General features: G+C 43.9%; 2 protein-coding genes across 7 annotated transcripts in view; both read left to right on the top strand.

Annotated features, from left to right (window-relative positions):
* The window catches only part of LOC119124434 (VPS10 domain-containing receptor SorCS1), a 202,788-nt gene that overhangs the window by 74,018 nt on the left and 111,045 nt on the right, over positions 1-17,725 (top strand). For all 6 annotated transcript variants that reach the window (XR_005098277.1, XM_037254438.1, XM_037254429.1 and 3 more), the window contains exon 2: positions 14,731-14,797. The gene's annotated coding sequence lies outside the window, so the exon portion shown is untranslated. The remainder of the gene's footprint in view (positions 1-14,730; positions 14,798-17,725) is intronic.
* Positions 1,940-3,435, top strand: LOC119122141 (piggyBac transposable element-derived protein 3-like). The gene is made up of 2 exons (XM_037250350.1): positions 1,940-2,229; positions 2,286-3,435. Exons 1-2 carry the CDS (start codon positions 1,940-1,942, stop codon positions 3,433-3,435), a joined length of 1,440 nt encoding a protein of 479 aa, XP_037106245.1.

The following is a 17,725-nucleotide window of genomic DNA, read 5'->3' as shown; positions in this document are numbered from 1 at the left end:
TCGTAAATGCCCCTCAATGCCTTACCTTGAGCTCTGCATTTCAGATACGTAGCCTTTTCACACTGCACTTAACAGTGCAGTACTGTGCAAAGCTGTGTCGAGGCACAGCACGGCACGGCAAGAAGCTGCTGCCGAGTGGTATTTTGGTGTACTTTTACATCAAATGGCATGATGAAAATGAAGGAAGCCCCAAAAAATGTGGTGAGGTTATTAAATTCTCCAAGTTTCTACCATGGCATTATTATGAGACGCAGCCATTCCCTGTTTAATTCTTCTGCACGTCTCTTTCTCATCCTTAAAATAGTCAAACCATGTTATTCTTTTACAACAATGCTACCATTTTGCTCAAACCTTGAGAAAAACCTTCTCGTTTATTTCTTCTTGCAGTTAGGACCATTGTGCAGGACCGCTGCACAAATGTTTCCACTCTGAGCAAATGCCCCTCACCCCTTTGACTCAATTATAATAAATTCACTCTGCAAACGTGTTTCAAACTCATTTCCTCTGAAAAGACATTTTTAATCAAAATTATTTTATTATGCTGTTGAGGGGTATTTAATTATTCACAACTCCATTCAAGGGGATTTCCTGGAAAACAATTTGATGCAGGGCAGTATGTTTTTTTTTCCCCAATGCTTTTGACAACACCTGCACAAAAGGCAAAGAAGGAAGTTTCCCAACGTCTTTTAATCACATGCTCTCCTTTCAGCTTTTCAGGATTGCTCATTTGCTTATGAATATATTGTTTCAATTGGGAGCCCACAGCCATCTGCCTCACCTGGTTCATACAAGCCAAACACTATAGAATGTTGTGCAGCATCTTCTTGAATGAGCTGTGTTGTATCCTCATCAAGATCAGTATCATGAGGTGATGGAAATATACCAAGCACTTAATGGAGCAGGAGTGTGTTGAGTCTGACGGCTTTGTTTCAATTCTTCTGACTGATTGCTGTTGCTGCTGTGTACCAGTGCCTCATTACGTCGTACTTTTGATTCTTAACAGTACCACCGCATATTAGGAGAGCTTTTGATTTGAGCACTATTTGGGGGCAGTCGTGTACTCTTTATTTTGCTAACACCAGACTCCCAGGGTGGTGGTGCTTGATCATCTTATTACAAAACAAGGTTTTTACCAGTAGTATTGTTATATTTTGTCCTAGTTCTTTATCTTTAATGCTATGCTAATAGTAATTACCAGGAGGCTGCCTTCTCTGTTTAACTCTTAAATGTATGGTAGAAAGATCGAGACACAACTGTGGAGCCTTCTCTTCATGATTATGGCACAAGGTCCAAGATCCCGACTCTTATACTACACTTGGCTGCCCACCTGCAAGGGGGCGAGTCTGCCTAGCCTGTGGGATAATGTGTGACCGTGCAGTCTTAACTGAGATCAACATGTGTGCAAAGAGTGTCATAGAAAAGGGAAAACCACAGAAAGCAAGAGAAGGCTCACAGCAAGATAACGGCATAGCTCAAGCTACCTAGCTAATCACATGTGCCAGAAAGGCCTCTTCTAACAATATTGCATTTTACATGTATAGAAAGGAAGGGGTTAGCCCCTTTCAGCCTTTAGTCTGCATGTAGACGCTCCAATTTCCGCAGCTTCCGACGCCCTCAAATGACGACAAGCATTCGTGCCGATTGTATCCGGTTATAACCAACCTTTGACCTGTCGAACCCGGAAGCGCTGACATTTTTCCAGTTTATGAGTCACTCGTGCTAAGTGAGCGAAGCCGGACGATCGCGATTCCCGATGGAAGATGCAAAAAGGTGAGCTCCGGGAAATTATGATAGACTCGAGATAGCGGGGTGAAACTTTTAGGGAACAATTATCATATAATGGTTATTGACATATGTGATTGCAGTGATGATACGCCCTAACGTATTTCCTCTATATATTGTTTTATGCGAAACATCTATACATAGACTTTCCGCGTCTATGGGTACACAGTCGGCGATGGATGTCCTCGATGCAATCGAAGATGAGGACGCAGTTGTGGATAAAATCTTTATTGCTCCACCCGTGGTCAGTGTGGAGTCTGACGAAGACACGGGCGAGGAAGACTGCGGAGGAACGTTCAATAATCTCTCGGGACGGCAGCTTAGCGCTCCCGCCGTGGTGGTCCTCGCCGACGGACGTGTGATCGGAGATGATGATGATGGCGACACTGAGGAAGAAGAGGAGCCCCAACAGGCCTCCACCTCAAAGAAACGCTCGCAGAAAGATGCGTTGGACTACAATTGAACCAACAGAAAACGCGCCTGACAAAATTCCCGGACGCCAGGCCTCTCGCCGTCCCCACAATTTTGGTTGGAAAGAGCGCAGTTCAGAAGCTGGACTTCTTCCTTTCTGATGTATATCCTCACCTTGTTCGAGAGACCATCAAGTATGCGGCGGTGACTGACTCCAACTTCCAGCTCACCATCGGAGAATTGAAGCGCGTGGTGGGGATCTTGCTGCTCTCGGGTTACCACCAGCTCCCCAGTCGCCGACACTACTGGAACACAGATGAAGATCTCCATTGCGCCCTTCGTCGCTGGGCCATGTCACGCAACAGGTTCGAGGAGATCATCCGCTACATTCACTGTGCCGACAACGCGCACCTAAACAGCAGCGACCGGATGACAAAGCTGCGTCCCATGATGGACATCCTCAACGCTCGGTTCGGGGAGGCGTATCCAATGGACTGCAATCTTGATCTGGACGAGGCAATGATTGAATACTTTGGAAGACACGGATGCAAGCAAGCAATCCGAAACAAGCCGGTGCGGTTCGGCTTCAAGGCCTGGTGCCTGAACAGTGGGACCAACGGCTTCCTGCTCCACTTCGACATCTACCAGGGGGCGAGTGTAGATGCCTCTGAAGTGGAACGCAAGTTCGGCAAGGGCGGTGGCACGCTCCTTCGACTTCTGGACAACCTCCCCGATGCTGTGCGTGCACTTCCGCTACGCATCTACATAGACAACTACTTCACCGGCCTCCCGCTAGTTGCAGAGCTGCGCAGGCGGGGCTACGCTTGCACGGGGACGATCCGAGAAAACCGCATCCCGCCCTCTTGCCCGATCACAGATCAGAAGGCTATGAAGAGGAAGCCGCGTGGTGCCGTGTCTGTCGTGTACGACACGGCAAACAAGATTGCGCTCACTCGGTGGAAGGATAACGCCGTGGTCACCATCGCCTCCACCCTCGCCGCTGAGCATCCTCTGCAGAAGGTGTCATGCTGGTCAAGGCAGGAGAAGAAGAAGGTGGCAGTGGACCAGCCATTTGTTGTCCAGCTGTACAACCGCAGCATGGGCGGCACGGACCACGCCGACACAGAGCAATCGGGCTCTACCGCATCAACATGCGCCGGGAAGAAGTGGTGGTGGCCGATATTCACCTGGATGCTGGACGCGGCCGTCTTCAATGCATGGGTGCTGCACCGGCTTGGATGAAGCACGGCGGATGTCTCTGCTGAGTTCTGACACGAGGTGGCCCCGAACTCTGGTTGCAGCACCAGCGCCACTCGAGCTCGGAGATTGGGCAGGACCGCGCGTGGTGCGCAGTTGCCGATGAACTCCGGCTTCGACACAGGTGGAGCACTGGCCGGAAGTGGCGGCGCAAGGCCGAAAGTGCGCACTGCCGACTTGCAAGTCGCGTCCGTCCAGTGCGTGCTCCAAGTGCCGCGTGGCACTGTGCACTGTGAAGTGTTTCCGTGCTTACCACCAGCCGGAATAAAATGTGTGAGAAGCACTGGTCGCGTGATCCGTTTTCTGACCGGAAGTGGCGGCGCAAGGCTGAACATCATCACTGCTGAGTTACAGTTTATATCTGCGTTTATGGTACCGCAAGTTTGAAAGTTTGTTGTTGAAAGTTTGTTGCAAATAAATACGGCTATGAAAGCCACTTGTGTTCATAGAAACTTCGGCATTTTCTTACGGCTGGTCCCCATACCCTGGGGATGACGGCCGCCGTTGCACATGCACGCCCATTGAAAATTGTGGAAATGGTCCCTTTCATGTTGCAGACAGCTGTTACGTGTAAAACACAACTATCTCTGAACATTCAAATAAATTACATCACGTTACACTTGCAAATCGTCAGAATGCTCCGATTTTTGTGCACGTATCAGCACATAGTCTATATATAGATGCCGCATATTTCGTATACGCGACGTCATAACCAAAAAAGCGCGGCATATTCGTACTTAGGGACACCTAAGGACCCAAAAAATATGCACCTTTTTAGAAATAACAATTTGGGCAGAACCGGGGGATAAGCCCAACCCTTAACAGATATTTGTGTGCCTCAGAATTCAGAACATTCCACTTCACCCTAAACCAAATTCTCTTTCAGGCTGTGCAGATTGAGCCAACTGTTGAGAGTAATGTGAGTATAAGGTATCGCATCAATACCAAACAGATAGTATCAATCCTTTACATTTATTTCTATGATTTCAGTCATTTTCAAATAAATATTGTGTACAGTGACTAGATGTCATGCAGCTAACATGCTTGAGAAGAAAACTGAAAGTAACATACAGAGACAGAATAAATAATGAAGAAATCCTGAAAAGAACTGGACATTGCAACCTATCCGAAACAGTGAAAGAGAGAAAAATCAGGCTTGTTGGCCATATTCTCAGAATTAATGAACATCAACAGCTACTTTGTACATTGTGACTTAAAACAACAATCCAGGTATGTTTCCATTGAAGATACAATGGTATGGTTAAGAACTCAACAAGGACATTCAATTTGCACAAAACATGCTATTTAATCGGACAAGCAATTTTAAATAGCATAATTTTTTTTAACCTAAAAGTACTTGGCATTGGTATTGGCGATACCAACATTTCATGTATCGCACAGCTCTACCTCTCATACACACTATAATCTCAAAGACACACTCTTCGATTGTGTTTCCATTGACCTCATATTTCATGGTTCTTTTTCATTTTAATTCAGCTCATTCATTTGTCTCTTTATTAAGAAAAAAGAAAAAAAAATGTGTTTTTTAATTTACTGCAAATTAATAGCCAGCAATTTTTGGGGTTAAATTTAGGCATACGTATTGTTTTATTTTGTTATTTTAGAAGAAAGGTAGTTCAAATGTTAGTAGTGTCATACTGGCAATATGTTCGTAAGTGTTTGGGTTAGATTCAGATTCAGATTCGGATTCAACACACAATTCTTATATTTGTGCAGAATGTTAACAAGTAAAGCGTAAAACATTTTGAGAAATGAAAAACTCCCTTGTCATTTGGAGTTGTGTGCAGTTTTAATGGCTTCATACATAAACATTATGTTTAGGTTAGCTAATGATTTGTCATAGATTGTCTACAACACGTAAGAGTTTTAACTCAACCTACATGGCTTGTTGCATATTCTTTTGCTCAGTGTTTCTGAGTTAGCCCTGACCAGCAGGCAAACACGAAGGTACGTGATGTTAAAAACAGGAATTAAACTTTTTAATTTACATGTGTGTATTTGGGGATGGAAGGACTGCAGAAGCTCCCTGCCGCCCCTGGTGAGTGGCTGTTGAATGTAACAGCTGTAAAACAATCATTAAATGAAATGGGTTATTAATCCATTAATCCAAACAGGTAGGCTCTGCCTATTTTGTGCAGTGGATTGTTTGTATCTGTTGTTTGTACAGAGTCATCGTTTGAATGACTTTCACCTTGCTTGTGCTTTTGAGTGTATTTGTTTTCATTTGATTGGTTATGTGTGGTTTGCCTTTTTGAAACGAATAAATTCAATTCAATCCGATTCAATGCCCCCTCTCTTCATTCACCCTAACAACAGCGTAGTTTCATTATTCCCAAGATTACTGCACTGAACAAATTCTGTCTGAGAGCAAGGCGGAGTGCAACCAATTGAGAAGTAAAGCAAACAGTAGCGGAGGTTCCTGTTAACTGCAACTTGTTACATACGCATGCACACACACGGGTAGAATAAATTGTTTTGGTTCAGGGCATCACTAGCTCAGACTGTAAGCACTTGGACTCTGAAGTCAGAACAGCTTTGATTCCCAAGATGGACAAAAATCTAAAAACGGCAACTTGTTGGAAAGAAGGCACAGATGCACAACTACAGCTAAAGTGGTCCATCACTTTTTGTGCACGAATGATGGGCATGGCAGTTCTTTTGAGAGTATTGCATCATTTGAATCTGTTCAGAATCGTGAAAAAGGTTCCTTCACAGGATTCCCCCAGAGGAATAAAAGAAAAGGGAAAAAAACTCCCATTTTGCATCGGTTGACATGTCACCTGCACCTTTAAGATGACCCTCCTCTTACTGTTATTGCAATTAGTGCCTTTGATTTACATTATATCACATTTAAACCAGCACAGGTGTAACATATGCGGAGGAGGATCTATGCAATTTGTATGTGTGCATCCATGCATTGACTATTTGGAGTTCAGTATAAATTCATTCATTCACTCATTCAGTTTTTTCATATCCTGTCTCTTACTGTTGAAGTGTAGGCTACAAATAATGAAAATTACAGACCTCTGTCATAATTTTAAGTGGGAGAAATTGCACAATCGGTGGCTAAATAAATACTCTTGCTTCCACTGTATTGTCCGAGTATTAGTGGACATAATAATCTAGCGACAAAGTGTCACTTTACCTCGCCGTGGTCGTCACTGCTACTAGTATAAATGTAGATGTGATAAGGCTAAAATACATGAGCCTTTGAATTTAGGTAGTCTTTTGGTTGCCGGCATGTGCCTGTCGTGTTTTTTCTTGCGTCATCATAACAACCTGTTTTTGCCAGTGTTGTTTTAGTGATAAACAACAAAAATAATAATGCTAATAATTATAAAAATGGTCTTCGAAGTATTCTCCCTACTGACTCACGACGTCCCGAGTCGAGGTCAGCAGCACGCCATCTCCACTGTAAACAGTGTTGATGGTGCACTGCTTCCCCCTCCTGAAACGCCGGATGGTGGACCAGAATTTCCTTGAAGCTGTCCGGAAGTCATTCTCCATGGCCTCGCCAAACTCCTCCCACGCCCGGGTTTTTGCCTCAGCAATCGCCGAAGCCGCGTTACGCTTGGCTATCCGAAAATCACATCGGTTGCCTCAGGCAACCACAGGCCTCAGGCAGCCACAGGCCAGTACGGCCCGATAGGACTCCTTCTTCAGCTTGAAGGCATCCCTTACCGCCGGTGTCCACCAGCGGGTTCGTGGGTTGCCGCCACGACAGGCACCGACCACCTTACGGCCACAGATCCGGTCGGCTGCCTCAATAACGGAGGCACGGAACATGGTCCACTCGGACTCAAAGTCCCCGGCCTCCTCCGGGACGTGGGAGAAGCTCTACCGGAGGTGGGAGTTGAAGCTCTTCCTGACAGGGGATTCTCCCAGACGTTTCCAGCAGACCCTCACAAAGCGTTTGGGTCAGCCAGGTCGGACCGGCATCTTCCCCCACCATCGGAGCCAACCCACCACCAGGTGGTGATCAGTTGAAAGCTCCGACCCTCTCTTCACCCGAGTGTCCAAAACATGCGGCCGCAAATTCGATGACCCGACTAAAAAGTCGATCATCGAACCGCGGTCTAGGGTGTCCTGTTGCCAAGTGCACACATGGACACCCTTATGCTTGAACATGGTGTTCATTATGGACAATCCGTGTCGAGCGTAGAAGTCCAACAATAGAACACTGCTCGGGTTCAGATCGGGGGAGCCGTTCCTCCCAATCACACTCCTCCAAGACTCACTTTCATTGCCCACGTGAGCATTGAAGTCACCCAGCAGAACGATGGAGTCCCCAGAAGGAGCGCTTTCCAGCACTTCTTTCAAGGACTACAAAAAGGGTGGGTACTCTGAGCTGCCATTTGGTGCATAGACACAAACAACAGTCAGGACCCGTCCCCCCACCCGAAGGCGGAGGGAGACTACCCTCTCGTTCACCGGAGTGAACCCCAATGTGCAGGCACCCAGCCGGGGGGCAACAAGTATGCCCACACCTGCTCGACGCCTCTCACCGTGGGCAATTCCAGAGTGGAAGAGAGTCCAGCCCCTCTCAAGAGGGCTTGTACCAGAGCCCAAACTGTGTGTGGAGGCAAGTCCGACTATGTCTAGTCGGAACTTTTCTGCCTCGCACACCAGCTCGGGCTCCTTTCCAGCCAGAGAGGTGACATTCCATGTCCCAAGAGCCAGTTTCTACAGCCGGCGATCGGACCGCTAAGGTCCCCACCTTTGGCCACTGCACAGCTCACTGCACACGACCCCTTTGGCCCATCCCACAGGTGGTGAGCCCATGGGAAGGGGTACCCACGTCTCCTTTTCGGGCTGTGCCCGGCCGGGCCCCATGGGTGAAGGCCCGGCCACCAGACGCTCGCCTTCGAGCCCCACCTCCAGGCCTGGCTCCAGAGGGGGCCCTGGTGACACACGTCCGGGCGAGGGAAAACGAGGTCCATTTATTTTACTCATTGTAAGGGGTTCTTGTGAGCCGTGCTTTGTCTGGTCCCTCACCTAGGACCCTTTTGCCATGGCATGAAGCCCCAGACAACATGGCTCCTAGGATCATTAGGACACGCAAACCCCTCCACCACAATAAGGTGACGACTCACGGAGAGGGGTTTTAATTTTTATCCATCCATCCATCCATCCATCCATCCATCCATCCATCCATCCATCCATCCATCCATCCATCCATCCATCCATCCATCCATTTTCTATACCGCTTGTCCCCACGGGGGTCGCAGACGTGCTGGAGCCTATCCCAGCGGTCATCGGCAGTTGGCGGGGGACACCCTTAACCGGTTGCCAGCCAATCGCCAATATTTAAAACATAATAACGCTAATAATCTTTTAAATCATTTTATTCCAAAAGCGGGTGCTATTTATGAATTGAAGACTGATTTGAAACAATACTATTCAGTTTCCGTTTATGCATATGCACTGTAAATTCCAAATGAAGAAATGAAATGTGCCAAATAAAATCTCACCAAAGGCGTCATATTGGGGAGGGTAGCTCTGACAGCAGGCCATCTCTGCTGGCCCTGACTTTGTTGTATTTACAGTAGGAAAAGCCCGTAAGCCTAATTGGCATGGACTGTGATGGAGCATATGCACTTTCCAGTGGGAGTCCAACTGACAGGACCTCTCACTGAGGACTGCCCACGTTGTCTCCATATGTGTGAGACAGAAGGCCCCATATGCACACTGCCCTTCAACTAATGAAGCCGAGACTTATACCTCCACCTATTAGTTGGTTTTACAGGTCTTCCCTGTACAGTGTACAGACACGTACTCAACTATTTTCACTCAAGCATTGAGTACAATATATTAGCCACAAGGGACATGAGGGCCGCAAAAGCTCCATCTTTGTGCACATTGAAATGCAGTGATTGCTTTGTCACTTTTATCTTGAGACTCAAAATCATGAATGAATGAATGAATACAGCCCATTCCTGTGTGCTGAATGATCTCTGATCTTTCGGATTTTGGAGCGCATTTTCCCAAGGGAAATTATAGAAATAGAAATAAGGTCAAATTGACACCATCAAAAACCCTTTATGCCTAGAGGTAATTCTTAATATAACATTATCACGTGTGGTTGTGTGGTGTAAAAGTGAAATATAAAGTTAATATTGAGCGATTTTTATAAAACCATAATATGAAATACTGTTACAACCTGATTTATTCATTTATATTGATAATATATCCCATATATTGTATCATCTAATAATTGTCATACAAAAATGTTTTGTTATTTTAGATTTTGGGTAGTACCGTAATTTTCGGACTATAAGTCGCGTTTTTTTTCATAGTTTGGGTGGGGTGGCGATTTATAATAAGGAGCGACTTATATGTTTTTTTTTTCAAAAACTTTCAAAAAAAAAAAAAAAAGTGAAACCGCGATAAACGAACCGCGATGTAGCAAGGGATTACTGTAATTTGAATTTCAAGTGACGTCAGCATCGTGACGCGGTGTGGCGCGGCGGTTGTTTACAAAAAGGACAAAGATTGATCACGGGATGACGAAGATGACGAAGGGCCCCACGTATTACCGGCATCATTAGCGGCTTTGTTTCTAAGTGACACGAAGGATGAAGAGTTTGAAAGATTTAAGGATTTGGCGTGACACAGAAGGTTTGAAAAACTATTATGGCTTTTACGCACGCCCGGTCCTACTCTACAGAGCTCTCTTTCACCTCCGTGGATAGAAGTCGGGGGCCGGCGCTCGGCCGGGTGGCTGTACGGGGACGGTGGATGGGGCTCGGTCATGGCTTTTACGCACGCCTGGTCCTATTCTATGGATCTCTCTTCCACCTCCATGGCTGGAAGTCCACGCCGCCACACGCCTGGAAGTTTGTTTTGTTAAATAAAGAGCCGTTTACCAAACCCACGTCTTTCCTTGTACTTTGTTAACGCTACAATATAGTTATATACTAGATCTGTGGATTAACGACGAGGCTGACGTCAGGGCGCACGCGCGGCGTTGTTGACAAAGGACGAGGAATTTGATCGATGGATTTAATGATTTAGAGTGCACAGATGGTTTGATAATATTATTGCTTATATAATAGTTATTTGATATCTAATTTATATATCGTTATATGGGCCTGTGGAATATTCAGCGGCGCGCACCCATTGTTGACAAAGGACGATCGATGGATTTAATGAATTGGAGTGACACAGATGGTTTTATAAACGTGTTATTTATGTAATAGTTGGTTTTAATAACTCTGAATGTTACTTCAGGCCCGTTCTCAGCTCTTCGTTTGTGTTTATGTCACGTTAGCATACCTATCGTTTAGCCTGTTGTTGCTCGTTCATGTCTGTTCTTGGTGTTGGATTTTGTCGAATACATTTCCCCCCAAAATGCGACTCATGCTCCGGAGCGACTTATATATGTTTTTTTTCACGTTATTGTGGATTTTATGGCTAATGCGACCTATATTCCGGAGCGACTTTTAGTCCGAAAATTACGTCACATAATACATAAGTTAGGGTCAAATTTAATTAAAAGTATTGCTTTTACATGCAAAAAACATTGTTAATATGTATGAAACAGAGGAATTGTAACATGCTTGTTTGTGGATGACAACGTAGCACTACACTATAACCTGACAGGTTGTAAACTGGCTATAAACCTCCAAAATTTGTTGTAGCAATTCAAATACTATGTATAGTCATTTACCATACAGTCTGGTGACATCACCTACAACAGGGGTGGCCAACCAGTCAGAGACTAAAAGCCACATTTTTTACTGTGTCATCGCAAAGAGCCACATCATACACATGAGCACACATGAACACCCCCCCCCCCACACACACACACAAACACGCACACGCACACACACACACACCCCTCTGCTCAGCCAAATTTATTGTGTGACATTATTATGTCACGCACCAACATGATAATGACAAATTGACTCCTACAGTACTAAAACCACAGACCAAAGACCACATTTTCAACAATGAACATTGTGTGCATTGTCTCACACAGACAAACTCTCAGTTCAACAAATTCCACAAACAAAAACATAATAAGGTTTTTCACTTACTATGTGTGGCGGGACAGACCATTCGTTTTAGTTTGTCGTTTTCAGGAGACAAGATTTCAATAACGTCACTGAGGCATATTTTAACGAACTCCACTTCATTGTATGGCTTTTTAGCCCGTGCAATGTTCCAAGCCAGTTGAAACAATGCAAGTGTGACAGTCTCTGAGTGCTTCGTAATTTTTTTGAAAAACTGTACCTATTTTTCTGCCTGACTTTTCAAAGTCTCCAAACTTGTGCTTGCGAAATTCAGTCCCTTTTGCAAAGTCCTTATCGATATTGGCATGAAGTGAGCTGAAGTGGCGCTGATCCATTTGAAGCTTTTAAATGCGCCAATGACGTCCGACATATCAGGCAGAATGGCTTGCCATAGCGGTCAACAAAAAACAACTTTAACTCTGTTAAAAACGTCCTGTGTTCATCGTCATATATTCGTTTAGCTGTGCATTTTTTCCTTGCCATTTTGGCAAGCGTCTTGTCAGCTTTTCTGGACCTAATGGGCCTCCGTAGTCTCAGTCGCCATTCATTAAAAAGCCAGCAAAACCAATCGCTCTGTTTGTCCCTCCTCCTTTGCGGGATTTCACCTCACGCGCATGCGCGTTTGACCAAAATACCATATTGAACTCAAGCGAAGCAAATACGCACGAAGAATAAACACAAATGTTGATATGAACGTAAAAGAGCCGCATGAAACTAGCCAAAGAGCCGCATGCGGCTCGCGAGCCGCGGGTTGGCCACCACTGACCTACAAAGATGACAGTGACATCAAAAATGAAAAGAAAAAAAAGGTTGTTAGACTTTGGCATCAGTCAGGAGTAAGTTGTTAAACTGCACAACATGCAGTTTACATTTTAAGAGGATGAGTGATTACAGTCTAACTGTGCACATGGTGTTTTTGTTTTGCTTTGGTCTTTTTTGTGCATTGCATAAACTTGTGGATGGGAAGGGCCCGGTATGACCCATCCGTATGCACAGATCTGACATTCAGTGATTAACATATCCACTTGTATGACAGTTAAGAATGTGAATGTTATTGTCACTTAAAACATAGCGTCGACATTAAAACATTTTTTGACCTGGCTTTTTGTGCATGGAAAAGATGATTTAGTACATACATATATGAGACCTCAATGTAAATAGTTTTTTTCTTTACTTGTTTGAATGGATCATTTTAGATGATGTTGCCAGAATAAACCCTTAAAGGTGACCCATTATTGCTCACTGAGGTAAAGTTTTGTTATTACACTAACAGCATGTGTGAGGTCATGTGAGACTTTGGTTTGAACTCTAGAGGTTTATGCAACTTTAAATGCATGCTTTAGATGTTTGGTGGACAATCCAGGTCAAATTCCTAATTGGATGACCTTGAGAACATTTGACGAAGTATTTGACTGTATGTCAGTTTACATCAGGTTAACTTCAAAAAAGAATGTGGAGGAGGAAGTGAATGAATCCAGTGGAAGTGAAAAGCTGTGTGGAGCAAGTGTCAATTTAGCCTCAGCTGGGCAGCTGAAAGCATTTGTTCAGTCATTAGCATGCAAAGGTCTAGTCTAGTCTAGACATTTAAGGTTATTCATTCCCCAGGCCAATTCTCCACTACACTGACAACATGCTCTTCCTAAATCACTCTTAATAAACACACTTTACTAATACTGTTATCCTCGTGGTTATTTTCCTCTGCACATTTTAATAGCCCAAAGCTGGCCAAATGCACTGCACGTTTTGAGTATTTTGAGGACTGCAGATGTTACCTCATGCTTAATAAGCGATATCACACAGGCCCCAACCAAGCAATGAAATTCCACCCGAGGTGCATCTGTTAAGCTTGTACTCACAGGAATGACATGCTGGTGGAAATCTCTAACAAAGTCACTTAAGTCACACACTTTCTCAACTACTCCAATTACAAACAGCTCCTGGAAAGGGCACACATGAATGATAGGGGATAGATTGGATTACCATGCTTATTTTTGTATAAATACAGTGACTACCGTAATTTTCGGACTATAAGTCGCGGTTTTTTTCATAGTTTGGGTGGGGGGGCGACTTATACTCAGGAGCGACTTATATACATATATATGTTTTTTTTCACTTTTTTGGGCATTTTATGGCTGGTGCGACTTATACTCCGGTACGACTTATAGTCCGAAAATTACGGTAATTGTTTACAGCTACAAATGCCATGTGACATTTTTTTGTGCTTGAAGTGTTAAGGTTGTATACAGTAATCCCTTGCTACTTCGTGGTTCACCTATCGTGGCCGCGGTCTATCACGTTTTTTTTTTTTAAAACAATCATTGCGGATAGATTTGGTGCATCGCGGAGTCTCACACACACACACATTCACACCGTCATATGAAATGAAATACACAAGACAGGCAAGTGCACCCCTACACCATCAGCGACTCCCCGTTGCGTTGCGGCTTTTTGCGGTGCCACTTTATAAAATTATAAAAGTCTTGTGCGGATGCCAGCAGCCGGCCAGCACGAGCAGAGAGGAGCCAGACACATTTACACTTCAAAAAAGGTTCATAAAAGTCTTGTGTGGATATTGTAACAATATATTTACTCATGTTTATTTTCTTATTGATTTAAATAAATACGCATATTTCTTCACGTCAGTTTGACTTTAAAAATTTTACAAAAGTGTTTAAAAATAAAATTTAAAAAAAAAAAACTGTGTATAAAACTACAATAATGGTTCATAAAAGTCTTGTGCGGATATTGTAACAATGTATTTACTCTTTTTTTTTTCTATTTATTTAAATAATGTTTATGAAAATCAGTTTGACTTAAAATGTTTACTGAAGTGTTTGAAAATACAAAAAAGCATTTAAAAGTACAATATACAGTGCTTATAAATACCATAAAATACAATAAAGGTTCATAAAAGTCTTTTATGGATATTGTAACAATATATTTTCTCTACATCGGGGATTTTCACCTATCGCGGGTGGTCTTGGAACCAATTATCTGCGATAAACTAGAGATTACTGTATTTATATTGCAGTGAAGTAATGATGAAAATGATCTATAAACAAAAACATGAATCACATTGCCATAAAATATGGATCACACAAAATCACAAAGAGGTAGCTCTCACCTTCAACAAGATGTTGATCCATATTATATGTTGAATAATAACAGGACAATTAACTATGGTAGAACTAATCACTCCAGTGTTCAAAATTTTAAATAATCTATTTATGTCATGTTTTTGCAGGTGATTTTTGATGCTGACCAAATTATTGACTTCAACTCCACAGTGTTACTGAGAGCTCACTATGGAGGTAAGCTATTTATATTTCAAAGTGCCACTGATGGAACATTAAGTACATATTTCAGACCAACGCCCCCCAAAAAAATGATTGCAAAAACATTGGGCATACTCACTACAACAGTATTCTCAGATTGAACACTCGTCATTCATGCATTCAGTAGACTGAAGAGTTTGACCCCCAAACAAAAGTGATACCAGGGATAAGAAGGCAAACGTTAGGCAATGTCAAGACAATACTTAGTGACAATACTGAAAGAAATGTCAGATACTGCAAGGAAAGTATTTGCACATAGAGTGGAATCTAGATTTAAGAAAATAAATTTAAGGTCTAAAAACAACCCATACGTATAAAAATATTTTGTAGTTCTGTGCAATGTAAAAATGCCCTGTAGAGTACAACGGGATTGTAAATAAACATCGTTATTGTAAATAAATATTGAGAAAATCTTGAAACTGTTTGTAATTTTTTAGAGTTTATCCAAAACTACGCAAATTTACAAGGTGGAAAGGCCATGTGGAAACTTGGTGACAAAAAGTAGACTACCGTAATTTTCGGACTATAAGTCGCACCGGAGTATAAGTCGCACCAGCCATAAAATGCCCAAAAAAAGTGAAAAAAAACATATATAAGTCGCTCCGGAGTATAAGTCGCATTTTGGGGGGCAATTTATTCGACAAAATCCAACACCAAGAACAGTCATGAACGAGCAACAACAGGCTAAACGATAGCTATGCTAACGTGACATAAACACAAACTAAGAGCTGAGAACGGCCCTGACGTAAAATTCAGAGTTATTCAAAAACTATTACATAAATAACACGTTAATAAAACCATCTGCGTCACTCCAATTCATTAAATCCATCAATCGTCCTTTGTCAACAATGCGTGCGCGCCGCTGACGGCTCTTGCACTTAAAAATATTCCACAGGCCCATATAACGATATATTAAATTATATATCAAATAACTATTATTAAAGCAATAATGTTATCAAACCATCTGTGCACTCTAAATCATTAAAATCCATCGATCAATTCCTCGTCCTTTGTCAACATCGCCGCGCGTGCGCCCTGACGCCAGCCTCGTCGTTATTCCACAGATTTACTATATAACTATATTGTAGCGTTAACAAAGTTCAAGGAAAGACGGGGTTTGGTAAACGGCTCTTTATTTAACAAAACAAACTTACAGGCGTGTGGCGGCGTGGACGTCCAGCCACGAAAGGGGACGAGAGCTCCATACGATAGGACCGGGCGTGCGTAGAAGCCATGACCGAGCCCCATGCACCGTCCTCGGACAGCCACCCGGCTGAGCGCCGGCCCTCGACTTCCATCCACGGAGCTGAAAGGCAGCTCGGTAGAGTAGGACCGGCGTGCGTAAAAGCATTGTCCGAGCACCATCCACCGTCCCTGGACAGCCACCCGGCCGAGCGCCGGCGCCCGACTTCAATCCACGAAAGTGAAAGAAAGCTGGACGAGTCGATCTTTGTCCTTTATGTAAACAACCGTTGCGCTGCTGACGCGCGACCGCGACGTCGCGTCGCGCTGCTGACGTCAGCAGCGCGACGTCGCGCGTCACTCGTCCAGCTTTCTTTCACTTTCGTGGATTGAAGTCGGGCGCCGGCGCTCGGCCGGGTGGCTGTCCAGGGACGGTGGATGGTGGCTCGGACAATGCTTTACGCACGCCCGGTCCTACTCTACCGAGCTGCCTTTCAGCTCCGTGGATGGAAGTCGAGGCCCGGCGCTCAGCCGGGTGGCTGTCCGAGGACGGTGCATGGGGCCTCTGTCATGGCTTCTACGCACGCCCGGATCCTATCGTATGGAGCTCTCGCCACTTCTCCGTGGCTGGGACGTCCACGCCGCCACACGCCTGTAAGTTTGTTTTGTTAAATAAAGAGCCGTTTACCAAACCCACGTCTTTCCTTGAGCTTTGTTAACGCTACAATATAGTTATATAGTAAATCTGTGGAATAACGACGAGGCTGGCGTCAGGGCGCACGCGCGGCGATGTTGACAAAGGACGAGGAATTTGATCGATGGATTTAATGATTTAGAGTGCACAGATGGTTTGATAACATTATTGCTTATATAATAGTTATTTGATATATAATTTATATATCGTTATATGGGCCTGTGGAATAGTTTTAAGTGCAAAAGCCGTCAGCGGCGCGCACTAGCATTGTTGACAAAGGACGATTGATGGATTTAATGAATTGGAGTGACGCAGATGGTTTCGCGCTGCTGTCGTCACTTGAAATTCAAATTACAGTAATCCCTTGCTACATTGCGGTTCGTTTATCGCGGTTTCATTTTTTATTTTTTGAAATTTTTTTTTGAAATTTTTTGAAAAAAAAAAAAACACATATAAGTCGCTCCTGAGTATAAGTCGCCCCCCCACCCAAACTATGAAAAAAACCGCGACTTATAGTCCAAAAATTACGGTAGATTTTAAAGTGGCAAAAAGCAGTAGTGGCACAGATGGTGTAATATGATTTTGGTGGATTTGATTGAGGCGCAAGAAGACAGATTCAGCGCTCAGTGAAATGTGCGTGTTGCATGTCATCTTATTTCAATCATAAGTATAAAAACTGTATCGGGCAATTCTTCAGAATCGTTTTAGACATCCATTCATTCCTCCCATGTTCCAAAAACATGCATGGTAGGCCGATTGACCACTTTATAATGTTCATAGGCATGATTGTGAGTATGGATGATTGTATGTCTATGTGTGCCCTGCGATTGTCTTGCGACCAGTTCAGGGTGTCCTCCGCCTTCCACCCAAAGACTGCTGGGATAGGCTCAAGCCCGCCCACGAACCTTGTGAAGAGTGTCTTACGGATTTCATGGCAACTTCTTAAAGTGGCTTGCGTCATACTTATCTAATCACAGATAGAGAGTTGTCAGTGGTGCTCAATCCTCCTGGTGTCATGTTACATTAGG

Source organism: Syngnathus acus, chromosome 1 (genome assembly GCF_901709675.1).
Source record: "Syngnathus acus chromosome 1, fSynAcu1.2, whole genome shotgun sequence".
Taxonomy (NCBI): Eukaryota; Metazoa; Chordata; class Actinopteri; order Syngnathiformes; family Syngnathidae; genus Syngnathus; species Syngnathus acus.
This window is presented reverse-complemented; position numbering and strand designations above follow the sequence as displayed.

Bases quoted from the DNA above. Each gene is read 5' to 3' on its own strand.
- LOC119122141 (XM_037250350.1), top strand. From the start codon at position 1,940: ATGGGTACACAGTCGGCGATGGATGTCCTCGATGCAATCGAAGATGAG. The intron at 2,230-2,285 runs GTTGGACTACAA...CCCGGACGCCAG, and splicing joins AAACGCTCGCAGAAAGATGC to GCCTCTCGCCGTCCCCACAA.